The sequence below is a fragment of the Numenius arquata genome, chromosome 1, assembly GCF_964106895.1.
Source record: "Numenius arquata chromosome 1, bNumArq3.hap1.1, whole genome shotgun sequence".
In the NCBI taxonomy this organism is placed as follows: domain Eukaryota; kingdom Metazoa; phylum Chordata; class Aves; order Charadriiformes; family Scolopacidae; genus Numenius; species Numenius arquata.
In genome coordinates this window covers 2,182,315-2,205,498 of record NC_133576.1, presented here as the reverse complement: position 1 = coordinate 2,205,498, position 23,184 = coordinate 2,182,315, and the positions used below count along the sequence as shown (strand labels likewise).

General features: G+C 48.5%; 1 protein-coding gene across 1 annotated transcript in view; it reads left to right on the top strand.

The window, feature by feature from the left end:
- The window catches only part of CCND2 (cyclin D2), a 41,422-nt gene that overhangs the window by 16,168 nt on the left and 2,070 nt on the right, over positions 1-23,184 (top strand). The window contains 1 exon segment of the mRNA XM_074168774.1: positions 1,390-1,520. Coding sequence (XP_074024875.1) covers positions 1,390-1,520 — 131 coding nt within the window.

Genomic DNA, 23,184 nt, shown 5'->3' with positions numbered 1-23,184 from the left:
AATGGTGGGCTTGCAGGTGGTCTTCTACCGGTGGCTTCGTGAGACAGATAAATCCATGTCAGGGTTTCATCTCCTCCTCTTCTTCCCCCCTTTCTAACCTCCCCTTCCAGTCTGTCTAGATGAACATTATGACCCAAGTCCCATTCTTACCCGACTGCTTCGTTCCTCATGGGTCCCAGGGACATATTCCAGCCTGGAGAAGAACATGCCATCTCCACAGCTATTGCAGTATCTGCCAGCTCAGAGTCTGGGAGACCGAGAACAACTCTTCGTGTGTGTAAAACTTGAGTGGTTACGCAGACATCAAGAGGGTTACAGAGTTTGTGCTAGCTGAAGAGGGAAGGCGTGGGGATCTGCCGTTAACAGAAGGGCAGTTTTCTGTTAACAAATCTCTTCCTATGAATAGGCTGAATATATTGATAGCGGTTTATCGCATATTAAGTATGACTTGGGTTGCCTCTTCCTGCTCCTCCAGTCCCCCCAGAAAACTGGTAGAGAAGGGTTTGTCAATGAGTTATTGTTGAACAAACAACTTGCAAACTAAATTTAATTTTAGGGAGGTATCAGTAACCAAGAAAATCCTCTGGAAATGGTATTTAGTAAGACATGCCAATAAACGAGTGCTGATGGCAGTATCATAAACCATAAAGTGGCGTTATAGAGGTCACAAGAACATTTAGTTTTATTTTCATTTCTCTCCTGATCTCCACAGATGTGTGAGAGGAAGTTTTGAAATGTATTTTCAACTTGTTTATTAAGAAATAGTAGTAATGACAAACGTGATCTTTGTTTCTTCTTTGATTATGTAGCTATGGGCTGTAAGTGTTCTTGCTCCCTAATTGCAAAGGTGGTAAAGATGAATTGTTAATTAAACCCTTTTTCCCGGAGAGGTCTTTAAATGCTCGCCTTAATTAAGTCTTTAAAAATTGACGTGACTAAAAATCTCAGTTTGGTCCTTTGTGATACCGTATTCCAGTCAGTTTTGCGGTTGTACAGAGGGCTCTAATGTGACTGAGACCCAAATTTCTGACATAAGTTGCAGAAAGCCTCCTTCTTCTCTTTCCTTTGCTTTAAAACTAAGGAAAGACTATTAAAAATTGTCCAGGTTTACTTTATGCATCAGTGAGAATAAAAGACCGAACCGCATTTCCATTTTAATTTGCAGATCTGTTACCCCTCCTTTGACTGCTTGTGATGAGCAGTGTGACTAATGAGCTCTGCTGGACCAAAAAGAGTGGCACTTTTCCCTTTCTTCTGCTTCTCTGGTTTTTATTCTTGGGTGTGGTGGTTTTTTGTTTTTTGTTTTTTTTTTTTTTATGTTGCTTGCCTCTGATGTTTTGCAGCTTTTCTGGTCTGGGCTTGGACTAATTCCCAGATCTGTTCTTGCAGATTTTAACTTTGCCCTCTACCCACCGTCAATGATAGCAACTGGAAGTGTGGGAGCAGCCATCTGTGGCCTTCAGCTCAATGACGGGGACAGGTTCACGGACCTCCTGGCCAAGATCACAAACATAGATGTGGTGAGTGTCCCGCATTCCTCTTCTCCTTTCACTTCTGAGGGCGCGGTGGAGAAACCGGGCTATCAAACCCAGCTTGATCTTGAAAACCCAGTGGAGCGAAGGAGGGGGAAGCTCCCGGGGCGAGTGGGTTGCAGGTGTGGAGCTGGCACCTTGCTTGCAGTGCTTTGGACATCCAAAGCTCCTTGGTCTCCCCTGGGATCATTTGTCCTTCACACCTTGTTCAGCATCTTGGTTCAGCTCTGCATGCTGTGGCTGATGGTCAGGGTTGCTGTAGGGGAGAACCACCTCGAGTACCGCCCCGGGGCGATGGGGGGCGAGCAGGCGGACAGCATCCCCTGGGGTGTGAGGTAAACCAGTACGTGCACTGGTCCTGCGATCGCAACCTTGAAACTGCTCTTCTGGCCCTCACCGAGGTGTCATCTAAAAATCCTTCACTTGAAGGAAGCGAGCGATGAGCTGATCCTCCGGCACTGGCACAGCGTGAGGCTGATGCAACCCAGGCTGGCTGGGTTTTCACTGCGCCCACCCCGTGAAGGGCATTTCTTGGCTTGTCAGAAGGTCCCCTCGGCAGCAGGAGAGGTGAATCTGGTGGCAGTTCGAGGGTGCTGGAGCTCACTCAAAAGCGAGTTTGCAGATCTGGGGTCTGCTTCTAGTGGGGACATCAGAGAAATCCAAACCAGACAGCTGTGCTTGGCTCAGCGGAAAGCTGGGAGGACTGAAATCGGGAGGTGATTCTACCCCTCTACTCTGCGCTCGTGAGACCCCGCCTGGAATACTGTGTCCAGCTTTGGAGCCCTCAACACAGGAAGGACATGGACCTGTTGGAACGGGTCCAGCGGAGGGCCAGGAAGATGATCAGAGGGATGGAGCACCTCCCCTATGAAGACAGGCTGAGAGAGCTGGGGTTGTTCAGCCTGGAGAAGAGAAGGCTCCGGGGAGACCTCATAGCAGCTTTCCAATATCTGAAGGGAGCCTCCAGGAGAGCCGGAGAGGGACTCTTTGTCAGGAAGTGTAGTGACAGGACAAGGGGTAATGGTTTGAAATTGGAAGAGGGGAGATTTAGATTAGATATTAGGAGGAAATTCTTTCCTGTGAGGGTGGTGAGACACTGGAACAGGTTGCCCAGGGAAGCTGTGGATGCCCCATCCCTGGAAGTGTTCAAGGCCAGGCTGGATGGGGCTTTGAGCAACCTGCTCTAGTGGAGGTGTCCCTGCCCATGGCAGGGGGGTTGGAACTCGATGATCTTTAAGGTCCCTTCCAACTCTAACCATTCTATGATTCTATGAAAGCAGCACTCGGGGTGCCTTCCCCAAGGGGTGGTCCTTCTCCAACTGCATCCCTGTGTCAGGGGACACTGCAGGGAGAGCTTGCGCTCCTGCAAATCCAAACCGCTTGGTCTGTGGATAAACAGGAGTTTCATCTCTTGTGAAGCTGACGTGTTTTGCCGTGGTGAAATTCCCTCGAAAGCAAACAGGTGAGGCTTTCTGAAATGCAGGCCACTAATAGGCTAATGCTTTTTTTGTACCATAAAAGTATCAGTTTCCAATGCATTGTCCTTAACATGTGCTAACTATAGATCCTTTTATTGCTTTTACTTCGCAGAGTAAGTTCACTGTGCATAAGGTCTGTGATGACATTGTCAAGAGAAGGTTTGTTTTTTCCAGCAGATGTTCTACGTTTTGGTTAAAAAGGAATGGTCCAGTTTAACAAAAAGGGAAGAATTTAGCAAATTCTTTTTTTCTTTCGATCATATTGATTTTAATTTTCAAGTGGAGTTCTGGGCCTTCCCGTTTCTTTTGATTGGAACTGAGCTTTGCACAGAAAAAGGAACGTTTCCAATTCTGGTTGCTTATAATGTAAATCAAGCAGCTGCAGAAATTTAATTTCAGTGTATTTATTTCAGCGTAGGTGGAAATTTTACACAAGTAATTGCTCTTTTCGTGTCTGTTTTTGTAAGTGTGGAGAAACAGTGCTGGTACCTTACAGTGAGCAGCAAGAGCGTGCAAGAAGAATAATCCTGTATAACAATTCGGAGTGCGTGGCCTGGTGGCGGTGTTGCACAAAGCTTATTTGTGCAGTTGTTCCATTTAGACTGGGTAAAGCCATTACTAACCCCTTAAGCTTCCTTAATTTATAGGGATAATGAGAATTACCTGTGCTGATCTCGGCAGTTATTGGCTGAATTAAATTTTCGCCTTGAATGTTTGTCTGACTGGATGCAGCGGGATGAGTTTTGGATGCTGCATCCAGCAAACGTCTGGGAGGGCTCTTAAGGCAAGTGGGCAGATGTGAGAGGGGGAGACCAGCATCTCGTTAGCAAAGGTGCTGTCTTCAGCCAAGGCTGTGAATATTCACAGAATAAGGAAAACAGCGGTCGCCACTAAAAGCTTCTTGTCTTAACTCCATGTCTTAACTCCAAGGGGTGTCTGAAAGGTTGGTGCCCCACCACTATGATTTTCCTTCTTACACGATGATGCTGGTCCTGCTTATTCTCATGCTTGATTTTACTCCTGTGTGCCCACACAACTGCTCACGTCCTCGTCTTTCAAACCAATCCTGGAACCGATCCAGCGTAAAGAAGCGGGGAGGGCCGCTTGTTGTTGTTGTTTCGGAGTTGGGGGGCCAGAGGGACTTTCTTGGTTTACTGATAAGATTTCCAAGAACAGCCTCAAAAGCAGCTAAAGGAGCTGTGCACGGTGGCACAGGGCGGGACCGCAGGGGGAAACGGGAATGAGAGAAGTATCTGTAACCATCATTGTCTGTGAGCTTCTTGTCCTACAGCTATAGAACCGCCACAGCTATAGTACCAGCAACCTGCTGGACCAGGTTGATAGTCGGCAGGACAAGGTTAATGATGAGAGTGAAGGAACGACAGCGTGAGGTGAGGAATGGGAACACAAATAGCCCTTACGGTGGCAGAGGAGGGTCAGGGAGGCTTGCTGAGTGCTGGAGGAGAGAGTAATTGGAAAGTTTAGGGGGAGCCATCACAAGATCAGCAGCTGCCTCTGCTGCTGTGGAGCAGAACGGAACACATCATCGCCTGCAGAAATCTCTGGGTAGGCTTTTGGAAGTACTCTTTTTGAGGACAGAAGCAAGTGGTGCTCAGGTTCCACCCAAACCTGTCCCTGGAACAGATACTCTCAGCAGAGCTCATGGCTTCGTTGCTGTGCCATCTGATGAACCGTACAGTCTTTCCATCACTAGACCATGTTCCCCCTGTTGGTGAGCTCCAGACAAACTTCCCATACTGTTGTTCCCACAGTATTTGAGTACTTTTTGGAAAGGTAATGCCAAGGTAGCCCTTCCTGGTGTTATTTGAGGTGTTTGGTGAGTTTTGATCAACCATGAAGTAGCTGGGTTGTCTTTCTGGAGATGCCAAAGGGTTTTCAGGGTAGTTCTTTGTCTTCTCTAAGTTTCCCTGTGCAGTCACAAGGGTCTTTTCCCTTGCTCTTTCCCTTGCTTTTTCCTTGCTCTTTTTCAGCATGGAGAGGTTTGCGTTGCAGTGACAGCATGGTGCTGACAGTACTCAGCTCTTAGATGAGGGCAAGCGAGCTCAACACATGAGCCACAAGGGCTACGTCATTGGGACCTTGCAAGATAACTTAGCTGTGCCTCCATTCCCTGGGCACGGGGAAGACCATTTCCCTCCTTCACCTATCGTTTTTGCCAGCAGAGAGATTCTGAGCATCCCCTGCTGATGCAGCCCTCGCTGCAGTAATCTGTTCCTTAGTCGCCTTCATGCATGGGGTCACGTTCAGAAGGTCCCACAAAAGCTGGAGGCAGCTGCTTGCTTTCACAGACGCTCCTCACGGGGGAAATTACACCCACGGGTTTCCCGCTGCTCCTCTCCATGTCTTTCTTTCTGGATGCTGGCGGGTGCCTTGCTGCTCCACCTGGGAAGCCCTGCTTGAATCGGAATCCCAGCTGACTCTTCCCATGCTCAGTCTGCGTACTGGGGATGTTGGTAAAGGCTTGTAGGGACAGAAGAAAAGTCACAGTAGGGTGTCTTCGTGATGGAATTTCCTTTCTCCTTGGTCTGGTAAAGCCCATGTTAATTGAGTTTCCGAGCATGTTGAAGACATATTACATATGACCACTTTTGAGAGGGTCATGGCTTTTTTTGCTCCCTTGGGAGTTTTTCTGGATACTCTTCATTTGATATTTACTGATTTACACTTAAAGCTCATATTCTTTATTATAGGAGGTACTTGAAGCTTTCTCGGGCATCCCAACACTTCTTAATAGGAGGCTGTTTTGCAGCATCTTGTAAATTGGACAAACTTTCTCTCTCGTGCTGAATTTTTCTTTTCTGATTGTGTAAGTCTGAAAGCAAATACCTGCCAAAACATCTTTGTAGTTCCTGAGTGGTTAGAAGAAGAAAAGATGTTTTTTGCATTGAAGATTTCTTCATGCCTTTTCTTTGAAATTTAGCAGATGGGGTTTTGTCAGAAATGTGCTTTTTGCCATCCTGGTGAAAATCTTCCCAAATTTGGCTGAGCATATATGCCTTTGGGAAAACAAAAATAAATAAAAATCACTCTTCCCAAATAACAAAAGAACTCTTTAACATTTTACTGGTCACATCCTCTCCAAGAGTCTGTCGGCACTGGGCAGAGACAAGCTTTCTTCCCTTTGCTCCTGGTCTCAGCCCGCAACAGCACAGACCGCTGAGGAGGGTCTCCCAGCCCTGGAGTCAGGGCACGCTCAGGACAAAAGGTGCTTCTGGATAATTTAATCGCTAAAAAATAGTAAGTCTTTGCAGAAGTTAGAGGTGCTGTCATTTTTTCAAGGTGTTGCTGCTGTTGTGACAGAGGTGGCTGTAACTCAGAGCCTGTCTCCTGCAAGCTTGGAAGTCTCAGCCCAACCAAAGGTGGTCAGAATTTTCAAGTTGGACAAAATGACGTATTTTTCATTAGCCAGCTATTTGGAAACCGGAGAAATATTTTGGTAGATGCTTTTCCCGTGACTCGCGGGTTGGAGTCGGGGCCCAGGACTGGAAAATTTCATCCCACATGTTAAAGCTTGAGAGAGAGAGAAGCAACTAAAAGCAAGGTCTCGGAGAAGTGTCGGGCAGTCTTAGCAATAGGTAGTAATTCCAGCCTCATCTGTAAAATGTATTGTTGGAAAAAATGTGCTGGCTGGATTGTGTAAGAGTTAGCCCAAGGCTGTGTTCGTGAAGAGTAAAGACTATTGTAATGTATTTTACGCTGGGACTTAATTGAAGTTGAATGAGCAGCTTCAGTTCTCTCACTTCCTAATTTCTGATGCCTGAGAGCTCTTCCTGCAGCAACACAATTAATTCATCGTCGCTGTGTGAAGGGTTCTGTTTTTAAAGGGGAGGTTGGGGAAGAGAAAGAAGAAAAGAGAGCTCCGAGGCTTCAGGAGCATCACGCGGTGGAAAAGGAGGGAACTCGCAGAAATTGCCGTTCTGCAGGGAGAAAACATTTTGCCCCCTCTGCGTGCCTCCTGGTAGCCCCCAGGGAACAGCAGAGAGCTGAGGTCCAGAGGGTCCTGGGGTGCTTCTGGTTCTTCTTGTCGGGAGTGCGCGATTGCTTAGTACGGAAACAGATGATGGGGCTTTCTCATTGGCTTTCCCAAAAACCGTCACCGTCTGAGGTGAAGCATGAAAAATTTCCGCGTCAAAGTTGCAAGGCTGTGAAAATGGAGAACGATAATGAAGTCCTGACGCAGCTTAACTGCAATGAGCTTTTCTGAACATTTACTGTTTTATAATGATAATTTGAGGCTGCTATCTGTTTGCTAGGGAATAGCAGCATAAACCAAGAGGCTGAAGTCAGTGGAGTTATTTTAAATTTACACTGGTGCAACCGAGACTGGAGTTTGGCATCTAGTGCTATAATGTTTTTAATGGATGTTTCATTAAGAATGAGACCAAAAACATGTTATTAATAAACAGCATTTAATTTAGAACCCAGCTGTTGGGTAACAAAACAACCGACACGCGAGTGTTTCTTTCAAAAACGCGTTGGTGTCAGCTCTCCTGGTGTGAGTCCGTAGCAGCGCTCCAGGCTTTAGAGGAGACGATAGCACAAGGCATCCTGCCAGCGTCGTTCTGGGGATAACAGCTATTTCTGATAAATGGCTGCCCCGGGCCGTTCGATGAAGGTTGTCTCGCAGTCTGCAGAGACAGCGGCAACGGGGCCAATGCAAACCTGGGTTTCGTTAGTCCTTCCACCTACCAAAATAAACCCAAAATAAACACCGGGGAGCTACCCTTGGAGAATGAGAGAAGCTCAGCAGCCTCCCAGGTAGGGAAAGTCACCCCGCGTGGTATTTCTCAATTGCCTTTTCTGACCGTTCTCGAGCAGAGAGTCGTTAAAGAGCTGGTCTCACGCAGTTTCCCACAGCTCTGCGGGACAGGGCTTGCATGTTCCGAGCTGTTTCACTGCCAGAGGGTGGGAACGTTTCCTTCGCTGTTTCTGGAAGGGAGGAGGAGGAGCCGGTGTGCAAAGGGTTAATGGACCTTCTCGCAGGAAGCCAGGCCGAGCTCCCTGTGCATCTCTCGGTGGGTCATTGCAATGGAAAAATAAACAACTCGGGAAGTCAGGAATTTCCATAGCATCCCAGACCAGCACTCCCCTGCGCACAGTATCCTGTCCCCGGTGGAGCCAGATGCTTCGGAGGAGGATGCGAACATCCCCGCTGTGTACAATTACGGGATGTGCGGAAGAGTAGCTGAAGGGGTAGGGCACATTTTAAGACCTTGCAATCAATATTCTGCTTTGCCACAGTCCTTTTTTTGGGGCAAATCTTATCTCCTCACCTCCTGGAAGAGCAGCCATCAGTTCCCGGGAGCGTTCTCCCAAAGCATGTGTAGGACGCGCGTGCCCTGGCCTGGTTTACTGCTTGCATCTCCCTCGAGTCTGCTCCTAGCCCTTCCATTCTCTGGCACCCCAGATCTCCTTGTGGAGGAGAAATACATCAAGGTTTCTGAGGAGCTCAAGAAACTACTGCAGGTGTCGGTACATGAGGTCTTTACCTGTTACAAAGCACCTCAGACCAGAATTTTGTAGGCTAAATTCAGTGAGGATTAGGCACACAACTAAATTTTAAAGATAACCTTACTTTGAGCAGAAGGTTGCGTTAGGTGACCTCTAGAGGTCCCTTCCAGCCTCTTTCTATGAGGCTGAGTGCACTGAAACATAGATATTATTACCTCATATTAAAAATGTGTTCAGGCTCACGTCGTTGACAAAAGCTGGCAAGGTTAGGTCCCAAATTAAGCTGGTTAATAGCTGTTTGTGTAATGAACTCTGTAGCACCGTAGCCACCAGAAGGGCTGGTCAGGATGGTGAGGACTGTATGTGCGTGTAAGGAGCATCTTCTTCCTAGACCCCAGTTCTCAAGGTTGCATCTGGATGAGAAAAGGAGTTGCCTTCTCCAGCATCAGCAGCAGGCGAAAGGTTTTCAGGCGGAGCCGGCACAGAGGCTTGTACGCGGGCACAGGTACTTTTTTTAAAAGTCTGTTCCCAGATGGGAACCAGTGTGTGCCGAGTGCTTTTGAAAATCCAAAGCGTATTTAAGGGCCTGAGGTAGAAAGAAAAAAAAGGAACAAAGCTTTTCGTAAAGTCTTGTCGAAACAGTTGGCTGTGAGCCCTTGAAAATGTGGAGTCAGGCTGTTTTGAAGACTGGATCCATAATAAATAGCATTTAAAATATCTCCACTTAAACGTGCTACGTGTGTCAGTGCTGGAATTTTTATTTTTTTCAGACCCTTTTTTATGAAGGGTCTGAAAAACCCCTCCATAAGCAACCTGCTCTAGTGGAGGTGTCCCTGCCCATGGCAGGGGGGTTGGAACTCGATGATCTTTAAGGTCCCTTCCAACTCTGACCGTTCTGTGATTCTGTGATAAAGACCCCTGCAAATTTCTGAACAGAAATGACGTTCACCACGCTTAAAAAAATCTAGTTTCTGTTGAGCTGCAGTATAAAATCGTGGAAATCTATCTCGAACGGACAGCGTTGGAACGTTGTCCCTACAGCGCATACAACCATTTATCCCCTCTTTTGTAGTGTGTAGGGCCTGTGGTTTTGGAACCAAGTAAGAGGACTCGCTGTATCTTACCCTGCCTTATTTGTTGCAGACCACATTTTGTATGCAAGGAAACAACAGACAAAACCAGCCTCCAAAAGAAAGGAAGAATGAGATAGTTTCCTAAGTTGTCTTTGCCTGAGTTGGCAGCGGCTCCGCTTCATTCAGCTTTTTGTTCCCCAGTGAGTGCTGTGCGTGTGGAGCAACAATGGGGCGATGCAGTTACACCGCGGGCTCATGGCGGAGTTCCGTCAGATCCATTCATAAATACAGCCCGGGCCGGCACGACGAGGAAGCCAGGCCCCCCCTCCATCTCCCCCCCCCCGCCAAGGAACCGGCTCCGCAGCCCCAGCATCGCCGCCGGAGGAGCTCACGGGCTAGCGATGGATAATCCGGTTGGAGCCCTTGCTCCCGACCTCCGGCGGGGAATCCTCACTCGGTTCACAAAGCTTTCTGTAACGCAGGCTGGGGGTTGTCACAGCTTTTTTAAAACCACTTTTTTTCCTGTAAATCCCCAAGGCATTTACTCGCCAGGACGAGGGGTAATGGTTTTAAGTTGGAAGAGGGGAGATCCAACCCCATCTCATTCTGTGATCCTGTGATTCAGATCAGATACCAGGAAGAAATTCCTATGAATTCCAAAGGCCTATGAGGACAGGCTGCGAGAGCTGGGGTTGTTCAGCCTGGAGAAGAGAAGGCTCCGGGGAGACCTCACAGCAGCCTTCCAATATCTGAAGGGAGCCTCCAGGAGAGCCGGAGAGGGACTCTTTGTCAGGAAGTGTAGTGACAGGACAAGGGGTAATGGTTTGAAATTGGAAGAGGGGAGATTTAGATTAGATATTAGGAGGAAATTCTTTCCTGTGAGGGTGGTGAGGCACTGGAACAGGTTGCCCAGGGAAGTTGTGGCTGCCCCATCCCTGGAGGTGTTCAAGGCCAGGCTGGATGGGGCTTTGAGCAACCTGCTCTAGTGGAGGTGTCCCTGCCCATGGCAGGGGGGTTGGAACTCTGTGATCTTTAAGGTCCCTTCCAACTCTGACCATTCTGTGATTCTGTGATTTTTTTTACAGCAAGGTAAAGTCACAGCTTTTTGTGTTTGCAAAGTGTGCGTGTTGGAGAGAGATGAGCAGCTTGAAATCCCAGGTCACACGAAAGCAGGCCAGTAGCGTTCTGAGCGTGGCATCTGCCCCTGGATCACCCTGCCAGTGTTTGGCTTCACTGTCACTTTTTCCAGTTCTGAGAACATTGTTCTCTCCTGTTGCTATGAGAAATACCCACACGAGCAACAGGAAACCAACAAACTTGACTGTTGAAGCAAACAGTGGAACTGAATCTATGAAGTACACTGCTGGGAGCGCTGAAAAGACCACAAAATTGCAGAGAAAAAGGTGCCATCTTTCAGATGCTTAATGTTAGATGCTTAATTCATTCAGATGCTTCGTTGCGTCATCACTTCAGATGCTTCATTGCATTATTACAATAATGTAGCAATAGCAAGTGGGGAAATTCTGGCATAGATAAGATTTTAATTTGTGTTTTTTTAAAGTGAGATGTCCTCGTTAGTCTGCATGAAATGCCCTTTGGGACAGCAAATCACTATTTTCTGTACTAGAAAATACGGATGGAAAAATGGAGACATAGACACTTATCTGCAATTGATGCTCTCTGTTACAGTAGCAAAAATAGACACATTTTGGAGGGAAAGTATTTCTGGTTTTAAACTGTGTCCGTTAGATGTGAGATCACTGAGACGCAGTAAATGTAATAAATGGGCATGATATTCCCACAGCAGCTTTTCAGGCTCTTGTTCTGGAGAGTGGTCGGCCAGCTAAAGGCCAGCGCTCGGCACACGAAGGCCCCGCTTTGGGAAGGAATCCCTGTTTATGTCAACAATGAAGCATGTGCTTTAGAGAGGTTTGAATTGGGGCTTAAATGTGAAGCAGCAGAGGAATCCAGCCGTCTTTTGTATTCAGGAGTACGGATGACACGTTCCGCGCTGCAATTTATGTAAATCCGGACTCTTTAATGCATGTCTGGTTGCCGCTTTCTTAGATTATCCAAGCAATCCATATGTGACCGATGAACGGTGGTGTCACTTCAGATATCTCCAGCATCCTTTCCATTTATCATACCAGGTCCCACACCTTAAAAAAAAAAAAAAAAAAAAAAAGTCCTGGTTTTCTGGTTTCCCTTTTGCAATTAGTTGTAAGAAAGAGGAAGAGATCGGGGGCGTTAACAGTTTTGTGTGAAGTAATTAATGTATATTTGGAAAACCAACCACCCTTTAACACAAAAAATGCCAGAAGGCTTTTGCAGCATTCCCGGCGTTGGGACTCTGAGCACTCAGCAAAGCACCCAGGGTTTGGATCCTAAATCTGGTAAGGAAATGCAGGAGCATCAAGAAGTGTCCGGTAGAGTTCCAGCTCAGTATTTTGCATCGTTTGTACGCCTTTGTTAACATCTAACAACAGCTGTTGAAGAATTGCAGGCAAAACTCACCCAGCCTAGACCTGAGAGCTCACGCCTAGGACTTGAGGATATTAAGAAAGAACTAACAGAACGGCTTGAGGGTCGGCAGGCTCTACAGAGGGACCTGGACAGGTTGGATCGATGGGCCAAGGCCAATGGGATGAGGTTCAATAAGGCCAAGTGCCGGGTCCTGCATTTCGGTCACAACAACCCCAGGCAACGCTACAGGCTTGGGGAAGAGTGGTTGGAAAGCTGCCCAGCAGAAAAGGACCTGGGGGTGTTGGTGGACAGCCGGCTTAACATGAGCCAGCAGTGTGCCCAGGTGGCCAAGAAGGCAAACGGCATCCTGGCCTGTGTCAGGAACAGCGTGGCCAGCAGGAGCAGGGCAGTGATGGTGCCTCTGTACTGGGCACTGGTGAGGCCTCACCTCGAGGGCTGTGTTCAGTTCTGGGCCCCTCACTCCAGGAAGGACATTGAGCTGCTGGAGCGTGTCCAGAGGAGAGCCACCAAGCTGGTGAGGGGTCTGGAGAACAAGTCACATGAGGAGAGGCTGAGGGAACTGGGCATGTTTAGTTTGGAGGAGGCTGAGGGGAGACCTCATTGCCTTCTACAACTCCCTGAAAGGAGGGTGTAGAGAGGTGGGTGTTGGCCTCTTCTCCCAAGGGAATAATGACAGGACCAGAGGGAATGGTCTGAAATTGGGGCAGGGGAGGTTTAGATTAGATATTAGGAAGAATGACTTTCCTGAGAGGGTGGTGAGGCCCTGGAACAGCCTGCCCAGGGAGGTGGTGGAGTCGCCATCCCTGGAGGTATTTAAGAAGCGTGTAGACGTGGCACTTCAGGGCATGCTCTAGTGCCCGAGATTGTTGGGTTGGGTGTTTTGTGTTTGGTTTTTTTTTGTTGTTGGTTTGGGGGGTTTTTTTGTGTATGGTTGGACTCAATGATCTCAAATGTCCCTTCCAACCATGAATATTCTGTGATTCTGTAACATTTCCCATCACTACATGGAGGGAGGTGGCTGGAAAAATGTTAATCAGCAGCAAGGGCTCTTCCCCTAGAATTCATGTTGGTCTTGTGGATCAGCCCCTGCTGTCCCCTCCCCACCCAGCTGATCATCCAGCACAGCTCTCCTTTAGACCCCCTCTCATCCTTTACTGCTCTATTTATGTGTGGGCTTCACACGTGGAGAGAGATTTCATGGCTGGGAACTGCTATTTTAAGTGTCGTACTGGAAGGAAGCCTCCACCCATACTTGTCTCAGTTCACTTACCCCAATGACTACATTCCCAAAGACTAATAGACCCCATAAGATGCGTATGCCATCATCCCTTTTTGCCATCTTCAATTCTTCGTGCAACCTGGGAAAAAACAGGCAGTCTTCAGTTAGACCAGTACAATAGGCGTCACTCAGGACAGACAGGACCTGCCAGCCTGTCCGTACAGCTCCCAGCCCTTGCTTCATAGTAGTTTCAGAGAAGCTTCCCCAGGTCTGGACCTGGTAACTCAAACTCTCTCTGATACTTGAGCTATAGAAGATTGGGCCGTTCTGCTGCAGCTGGTTGTAGAGGAGAGTAGGGTTGCCGTTTGGCTTTTGAAAGCCCTTGAGAAATGGCCCGCTCGATCACTGAGCGGGATTTTCCTCAGCCTTGGCGTTGCAAAGGGTTTCATGGCTCTGCCTTGCCGTTGCCCTGTGGTGGCAGGGGTGCCGGTCCCTGCCGACTTCCCTGGGGTTACCACGCTGCGCCCTCGGCAGCTGGACGTCCGTACGTCCCAGGTAGGGCTCCGAGATAGATAGCGTCACTTCCCTTCAGTCTTTTCTCCCTGGTCTGATTAAAGCTGTTTAGCTAGCTCAGGCATTCGCTGGTGCTTATTCTGTGGTTGCTGATGCACAACACCTCGCCATAAAGCTGAGATCTTGTCAACGGTTAAGCGATATTTAAATTTAACAGAATTAAAATGGAACTTTGCTGAACAGTAGTTTTGCGGTCCTTGGTTTCTTCCTTAGATGCTGCCATAATACATATTTTGTGGACGCTAGTATTCCCAAATGAGTGCCGTCTTGGATGGGCAAAGGCTGGGTGCTACAAGGCTCAGACCAGTTTCCATGTAGCCCTTCGGAGGCTTGCTGGGGTGAGCTTTCTTATTTCTTCTCCCAGGCAAGATACAAAAGGGGAATGTAAAAGCGACGATGTAAAAAGCACTGTGTGCTGAGGCACTGTGGAAGAGACTGGAGCTAAGTTCATCACTTCTGCAGGGCATGCCTTCCTGCCTGCCGGAGTCAAGGAGCGGCGAAGCTGTGATGGTTGCTGGCACCAGGGACTGCACAGTCTGGCGGTCCTGGGTTTTACCTGAGCAGTGTAGATCCAGCATGGATCGTTTCCCAGCCCTGCCTGGCTGTGAAGTGAATCTGGTGGCTTAAATCTGTTTTAGAGTGGTTGTCATCATGGGAGTAGGTGCAATAAGTAGACAGTCGCAGTCCCCTTACGGTCACAGAAGCTCTGGATTGATTCAAAATGGAGAAGGAGAGAAAAGATGTGTGGCTGAGATAGTTGACCTTCTTGTGATAGCCTTCTGCTATCAGCATTTGAGAGGAGTGATCTTTTTCTCGATGGAGAAGGTGGTGGCCTGCTACTCAGTTGCTGCAGGATCGGATGCAGAGACCATTGTCATCCAAAGGGTACCATCTATCATCTGTCTACCCTGGATGGGGTGCCAAGGAAGACTTGAAAATGGCTAGATAAAGTCTATGTCAGAAACCCAAGCCAAGTTAGTAAGACAGATACATCTTTTCACAGAATCCCATGGGGTTAGAAGGGACCTCTGGAGATCATCTAGTCCAACCCCCCTCCCAAAGCAGGTCCACCCAGAGCAGGTCCCACAGGAACGTGTCCAGGGGGGTTTGAATGTCTCCAGAGAAGGAGACTCCACCACCTCCCTGGGCAGCCTCTTCCAGGGCTCTGCCACCCTCACAGGAGAGAAGTTCCTCCTCATGTTTAGGTGGAACTTCTTAACGTTCAAGTTTGTGCCCATTTCCTCTTGAAAAGTCCCGACTGTTGGTTGAGTTGAGTGGGGTGCCTCCCTTAATAGCTTACCAATGCGCTATTAACGTTTAAAACTGGAAGCTGGCGGGGCAGTGTAGGGCATATATATTACAGAAGTGTTGAAAAGTTCAAGAAAGTAAATTATGTATAAAGTTCTGCAGGACCTCTCCTAGTGCTGGTGCTTTCTTTCAAGATTGTCACGAATGGAAATTGAAATCCTCAATTATTATTGACTTGAATGAGTAGATCCTGCCGTAGAGCTGCTGATGCCTCCTCCCAGTCGCTTTCACTGCCAGCGTTTCCAGCACAGCCACAAGGATGGTGTCCCTGCCCATGGCAGGGGGGGGTTGGAACTCCATGATTTTTAAGGTCCCATCCAACCCAAAGCATTCTATGGTTTTGTGATGCTCCTCATTGGACGCAGCAAAGCATTTCTTTTCCTTCGAATGCATTTCAAGTGTGCTAGTAAAATCACCCAGGGATGAAAAAGTTTCAGAAAAAAAACAAAACAAAAAACAAAACCCAAAAGTTAATTGCTTTTTTAGTGTTGTACATGCTGAAGTAAAAATAAAACTATGGAATGGAAAGTACCTGAACTATTTTAATCATTAAAACTACTAGACCGTATAGAAGAATGGGGAAGTTGATCCATGTGACACACACTTGAAAACCTTTTTTTATAAAATCGACAGGGGCAACCTTACAATATTCTGAAGGGATGGCCCAGTCCCTGCATTGCAAAATCTAGGGCCATTATTTCAGTGCATTATAGTGTTCTTTCAAGGAAGGTTTGCTGAAAATAGTGCAATTCATATTTTTTTCCCCTTGACTTTTTTTTTCAAGCTTTAGTTTTCTCTTGTCAGTGCTATCGAGAGCTTGCCAAATGAAAGTCCACCAGTAAGACACGTACACGTGCAGCAAATCCACGTGAAACACTGCGTCATGGGGAGGCCAGGCTGTTTGTCCTGATGGGTTTTTTGTATTTTTTTTTGCATTGTGTCACAAACTTCGGATTGACAGAAAGTTCCAGGGAAGCAAACAGAAGTGGTAGCCCCATCTATAAAATAAGCCACTTGCTGTATTACACCATGACAATTGGGCCGATAAGATACTCAGAATAAATTCTTGGGTTTGTTTTTTTTTCCTTCCGCCCATGAGATTAGCATCCGGCTGGTGTTCTTCATATGTCCTAAGGGTCGTTGCGGGCTGAGACAGTGGTTCGAGCACTCAGAATACAGGCTTTTAGGATTTTTCATATAAGAGCACAAGCATGTCGCCTTGGCTAGGTGTAAACTTCTTCTGCCCATTCCAGTCTATTAAAAAAGCCATTGGCGGGTCTAGTTGGCCTCTCACAGAATCACAGAATGGTTAGAGTTGGAAGGGACCTTAAAGATCATCGAGTTCCAACCCCCCTGCCATGGGCAGGGACACCTCCACTAGAGCAGGTTGCTCAAAGCCCCATCCAGCCTGGCCTTGAACACTTCCAGGGATGGGGCATCCACAGCTTCCCTGGGCAACCTGTTCCAGTGCCTCTCCACCCTCACAGGAAAGAATTTCCTCCTAATATCTAATCTAAATCTCCCCTCTTCCAATTTCAAACCATTACCCCTTGTCCTGTCAGTACATCTCCTGACAAAGAGTCCCTCTCCGGCTCTCCTGTAGGCTCCCTTCAGATATTCTCATCAGGTATAAAACCCAGTGTTCAAATCTGCCCACATCGGCCGGTGTGATCCAGCTCGTTTTGCTGCGTGACCGAGGTTCGCTCACGAATCTGGCCCTGGGGTGGGTTTCCCCAGCCTAGATTTTGATTGTAGAACTCGACAACCTGCAAAATCAAGGTTTCACCATTTTTGGTTGGTGCTGGCCGGGCAATTTCAGCTCCTGGATGGATGCTTTATAGACAAGACTAATTAAACAGAATGTATTACTGAGACTAATAAAAAGCTCGAGTTTTAGTATGCAAATAGCAACACTTTTTTTGGGGGGGGAGGTGTTTCATGCTGAATGGAACATACTGGTCAAAGACTTCAGTGGTACATTATTTTAAGTTCAAAACATAAATGTATACAAGAGCTATCACATGACAGAAAAAAAATACATCAGTGGCCTGTGGATTCCTGTATGAAATAAAATCTGTGCAAACTGTGACAATTCCAGTCTGGGCCCCTTCATTGGTTTTATGTACAAAGTGAAGACGTCGGAGATGACCCATTCCTCCGTACAGTAACCTAGAGATTTTAGCCTCTTCGTACACTAAATGAAGCAGCATATTCGACCATCAGAAGTTTTTATAGTAACAGTGTAAATTATCATTTAAATTATCATTAAATTATCAGGTAAATTGACCTGGACAGGCTGGAGAGGTGGGCCCAGATGAACCTCATGAGGTTCAACAAAAGCAAGTGCAGGATTCTGCACCTGGGAAGAAACAATCCTCAGTATAAATACAGACTGGGGGATGAGGCATTAGAAAGCAGCCCTGAGGAAAGGGACTTGGGGGTGCTGATGGAGGAGAAGCTGGACATGAGCAGGCAATGTGCTCTCGCAGCCCAGAAGGCCAATCGCATCCTGGGCTGCATCAAAAGAAGTGTTGCCAGCAGATCCAGAGAGGTGATTCTGCCACTTTACTCTGCTCTGGTGAGACCTCACCTGGAGCACTGTGTGCAGGTCTGGAGCCCTCAATATAGAAAGGACATGGACCTGATGGAGCGGGTCCAGAGGAGGGCCACCAAAGTGATCAGGGGGTTGGAGCACCTCTGCTATGAGGACAGACTGAGGGAGCTGGGGTTGTTCAGCTTGGAGAAGAGGAGGCTCCGGGGAGACCTCATAGCGGCCTTCCAGTACCTGAGGGGGGCCTACAGGAAGGCTGGGGAGGGTCTGTTTACAAAGGCCTGCAGTGACAGGACGAGGGGCAATGGCTTTAAGTTGGAGAAGGGGAGATTTAGATTGGATATTAGGAAAAAGTTCTTTACCATGAGGGTGGTGGAACACTGGAACAGGTTGCCCAGGGAGGTGGTTGAGGCCCCTTCCCTTGAGATATTCAAGGTGAAGCTCGACGAGGCCCTGGGCAACCTGGTCTAGTTGGGGGTGTCCCTGCTGACTGCGGGGAGGTCGGACTAGATGACCTTTGGAGGTCCCTTCCAGCCTGGACCAATCTATGAATCTATGAATCATATATAAGGGTATTTAGAAACAGACAGAAGTTGGCTTCAAGTGCTCTGGCCCTACGTTCCGCGTGTCGCCACCCTTCCTTCCCCAAGCCTGGCTGCAAGGAAATTGCCTCATTAAGCCCTGCAGTCTGAAGCTGCTTTTAATAAATCTGGCTTATTTTCAGAAGGACACGCTATTTTGAAATTGTGCACCGCTGTGCTTTAAAAGAAGAGATTCTTATACAAAAAAAAAAAGACCACAAACCAAAAAAAAACATTATGAGCGTCATCTGTCACAAGAGCCTCCAAACTGGTGCCCCCCCGCTCGCTCTTCCATTTGAGAATGCCGTGACCCTTGAGGTGACTTGTTGCCATTGCCCTCTCGCAAACAGGTGAATGCTTGCGACATCCCTGAAACCCGCTCAAGCTGGTAACGGGGGATTTGCTTTATCTGAGTTTCTGATAGCTTTTGCCAGGTCGGCACTCGGGAAGAAAGGCTGAGGGATTTGTCCAGCTCCCACTGTTAAACAAGCAATTCCGGTATTAGGAAATCACTAAGCCCCCGATAATACAAGAGCAAGCCCCAGCTATATCAAACGTTTGCCTGGTTAAATAAAAGTACATATTCTTACCTTAAAAAAAAAAAATCAGCGTTGCCAGCAGCAGCGGGAAAAGTGGCAACAGAGAGAGAAGCCCTTCTCTTTACCTTTTGCTCAAAGGAAAGGAAGAACCCCATGAGGTGAGGCATGCTAAAATCTTGCTTATCCGTCTTGCATCTCATCACCAGAGAATCCCCTACGCTCCCATTTTATTGCATCTTCAAAGGCGTTTGCCTCGGTCTCCCACTTCTGAGGCTTCCTGCCCTGCACTGAGCAAGCTGGGACACTAAATCTTCCCTCCTCTCCAGGAGGGGGGACTCCAGCAGTTGGCAGCCCCCAGCTGATGGGAGCGCAAGCGGGTACATGGGTACCATTTTTCCCATAACCTGGCTTCCAGAGGCGGGAAACGTGGGTGCTGGGCTGGCAGAGAACTCCGGTGCACCCCTGCGGAGACACTCCTGCGTTCAGCTGGGCTTAGGTGCAAAGAGGGATGGTGAAGAGCTGGTAAAATTATTTGCTTTCCTTAACCCTTTCCTTGGACACAGCAGCACTTTTTTCTTTTATTGTTGTTGTGGTTTCTCCCCTTCCATAAAAAAAGCCAGCCTGAGGCAGAGGGTGAAGCGTGGGAAAGTTTCGCTCCGGTGACTGAGACTGGGGAGAGCTGGTAGCGGTGGGAAGCGGTGCTTGCGGTGGGAAGCGGTGCTTACAGCGAGGCTGCGAGCCAGTTAACTGTGGCAGTCCCCGGCTCTCGGGACAAAAGGCGAGCACGGGGAAGGCCTGCCACGCTCACATGACGTTGCAGCAGAGTTTTGTTTTCGTGTCGCTGTGCCCCGTCCTCTGTTTTCACCGTGGCGTTACGGTGCCGAGGGAGCAACCTGCCGAGTCAGATGGCACACGGGTAGCCCGGGTACTCGGGAGATTTGGATGACATCTCGCTCTGGCTTTACAGAATCACATGAGGTTGGAAGGGACCTCTGGAGATCATCTAGTCCAACCCCCTGCCAGAGCAGGAACACCCAGAGCAGGTCCCACAGGAACGTGTCCAGGGGGGTTTGAACGTCTCCAGAGAAGGAGACTCCACCACCTCCCTGGGCAGCCTCTTCCAGGGCTCTGCCACCCTCACAGGAAAGTTCCTCCTCATGTTTAGGTGGAACTTCTTAACGTTCAAGTTTGTGCCCGTTTCCTCTTGTCCTGTCCCTGGGCACCACTGAAAAAAGACTGGCCCCATCCTCCTGACACCCACCCTTTAAGTATTTATAAGCGTTGATCAGATCCTTTCTCTTCTCTAGACTAAACAGACCGAAGTCCCTCAACCTCTATTCATAAGGGAGATGCTCCAGGCCCCTCATCATCTTTGTAGCCCTCTGCTGTACCCTCTCCAGCAGTTCCTTGCCCTTCTTGAACTGGGGAGCCCAGGTTAGCTGATGTGGTCCACATCACTCTGAATATTTTTGCTCCCAATACAGCCAGCATCTCATCCAGCCCCATTTTTTTTCCTGAGGCAGTTTGGAAAGCCATCCCCCGTGGCCTCCCTTTTGGCAGAAGCAGCTTCAGAGAAAGGTTGTGGTGCTTCACTCCATTAAGCAGGACAGTTTCACAAGGAGGAGAGGACATGATTTTGCAGCTAGCAGTTTGCTGGCTAGTAGCCAAGAGAAATGGGTGTTCGTCACCCACTGGAGCTAATTGTGCCCATCACGAACGTAAATGTCGTCAGCAGAACGGATATTCTGCATTTGACGTGTTTTCCCAGCCTGGCTAGGATGACAAATTAAACCCCCATACATGAATATTTCAATCTCTGGAATAACCTGGTATCGTGCAGAGGAAGCGTGGGGGGGTGATGCTCAGAGCCCAGCTCCCCAGCCTTGCAGTCGCATCCCGTACTGGGCTCCTGGAGCTGACACAAGCACCTCTGGAACCCCGTGGGGGTCGGTGCCCAGCTCTGTTCCTCAGCTCCCTTGCCTGAAAGTGGGAATGGTCATACTGGGTCTCACCGCCCCTGCCAGATGCTGCCAGGGCTCTGGTTAAAACGCTCCGCTGCACCATTCCCGCTGCCACAACCTGCGTTTCGCTGCTGCCTGAAGTCTGGGGGAGACCCAGCTCTGACACAGACTGTGAGTTTACGGTGTCAGTACCTTTTCCAGCGTTGGAGGAGGACTCCTCGAGGCTGCTTTCAGGAAAAGCCATTTATCATAGCACCACCTGCCCGCCTCTGCAGTGTGGTATTGATACTCTGACAGTCCCAGCACGCTGCACATAACTGGCGTTGTGCTTACACAGTCATGGCTTGGGCATTATTTTTCAGTTTCTGCCATAACCAAGTGCTTTGTCAATGTTTTCTCACACTTTTTTTTTTTTTTTTTTAAATTTTTTTAAATAACCATATTATTCGGTCTTCCAGTGTATTGGCAAGAATGTGGAACATCCTGTAATATTTTTAATAGTCGTGGTCTTCGTCGCTGTGTCTGGCTTAAGTGTGGTGAATCCTTCGCATTTATTTATCATAGGAGGAGAATCATAGAATCATAGAATGGTTAGAGTTGGAAGGGACCTTAAAGATCATCGAGTTCCAACCCCCCTGCCATGGGCAGGGACACCTCCACTAGAGCAGGTTGCTCAAAGCTCCATCCAGCCTGGCCTTGAACACTTCCAGGGATGGGGCATCCACAACCTCCCTGGGCAACCTGTTCCAGTGCTTCACCACCCGCACAGGAAAGAATTTCCTCCTAATATCTAATCTAAATCTCCCCTCTTCCAATTTCAAACCATTACCCCTTGTCCTGTCACTACACTTCCTGACAAAGAGTCCCTCTCCGGCTCTCCTGGAGGCTCCCTTCAGATATTGGAAGGCTGCTATGAGGTCTCCCCGGAGCCTTCTCTTCTCCAGGCTGAACAACCCCAGCTCTCTCAGCCTGTCTTCATAGGGGAGGTGCTCCATCCCTCTGATATCTTCCTGGCCCTCCGCTGGGCCCGTTCCAACAGGTCCATGTCCTTCCTGTGTTGAGGACTCCAAAGCTGGACACAGTATTCCAGGTGGGGTCTCACCAGAGCAGAGTAGAGGGGTAGAGTCACCATTACGGGATTCCCAATGTAGAGAGAGGGCTCCCAGATTTGTGCTGCTGCACTGTATCCTGCTCTTTCTCCCAGTGTTATGTAGTATAATTTGTAACGTAGTGCTCTCTGAGCCTTGGTTGTGTGGTTTTTTTTGACTTGCGTCTTCTTCTAACATCCGTCGCTGCTTTAACGTCTTCTGTGAATTGCTGCCGGTAACTATTCCTGAGGCGGGTTAAAACAGTCCTGCTCTCAGAGCGAAGGTGTGGGAGCGCACCCTGCACCTCCTCCTCCTCTGCTGCTGAAATCACATTTCTCCTCTGGAATGTGCTCGGAGAACGATAACGCGGCCGTGTGTTTGGGGCTACATCCTTCCTTCCCCTTGCGTGAATTTTCATAGATAAAGGGACCCTTCTTTTCCCTCTGCCTTTGGGGGACCAAAATGCGTGACATGCGGGATGAAAACCCGGCGACGAGCGCAGTGCTTTTTCAGAGACCTCAAAACTTCTCTTTCGCTTCGGTTTATCCTCCATTTGCTTGATGGTAAAACTGAAGTGCCTCTGTCTGTGTGTGACCTTGGTATAGCACACGTTGGTTATTTCAGGAGAAAAATGCAGCTTTTTTTGTGGTGAAGACCCGCCCGAGTCACTTAACGCTGCACTGGAGAATGCAAAAAATTCATGTACCCTGCTCTCTTTTCCTTTTTTGCGACGCTTCGGGTTCTTGCTCAAGAAAACTACACAAATGAGCAAGGACAGGTAAAATATTAAGGCTTGGAGAGTCTAATAAATACAGCATTAAGCGTTTTAACCCAGGAAGTTTGCACACAGTGAAGTTTGCAGATGACATCAAACTAGGTGGGAGTGTTGATCTGCTTGAGGGTCGGCAGGCTCTACAGAGGGACCTGGACAGGTTGGATCGATGGGCCAAGGCCAATGGGATGAGGTTCAATCAGGCCAAGTGCCGGGTCCTGCATTTCGGTCACAACAACCCCAGGCAACGCTACAGGCTTGGGGAAGAGTGGTTGGAAAGCTGCCCAGCAGAAAAGGACCTGGGGGTGTTGGTGGACAGCCGGCTGAACATGAGCCAGCAGTGTGCCCAGGTGGCCAAGAAGGCCAACGGCATCCTGGCCTGTGTCAGGAACAGCGTGGCCAGCAGGAGCAGGGCAGTGATGGTGCCTCTGGACTGGGCTCTGGTGAGGCCTCACCTCGAGGGCTGTGTTCAGTTCTGGGCCCCTCACTCCAGGAAGGACATTGAGCTGCTGGAGCGTGTCCAGAGGAGAGCCACCAAGCTGGTGAGGGGTCT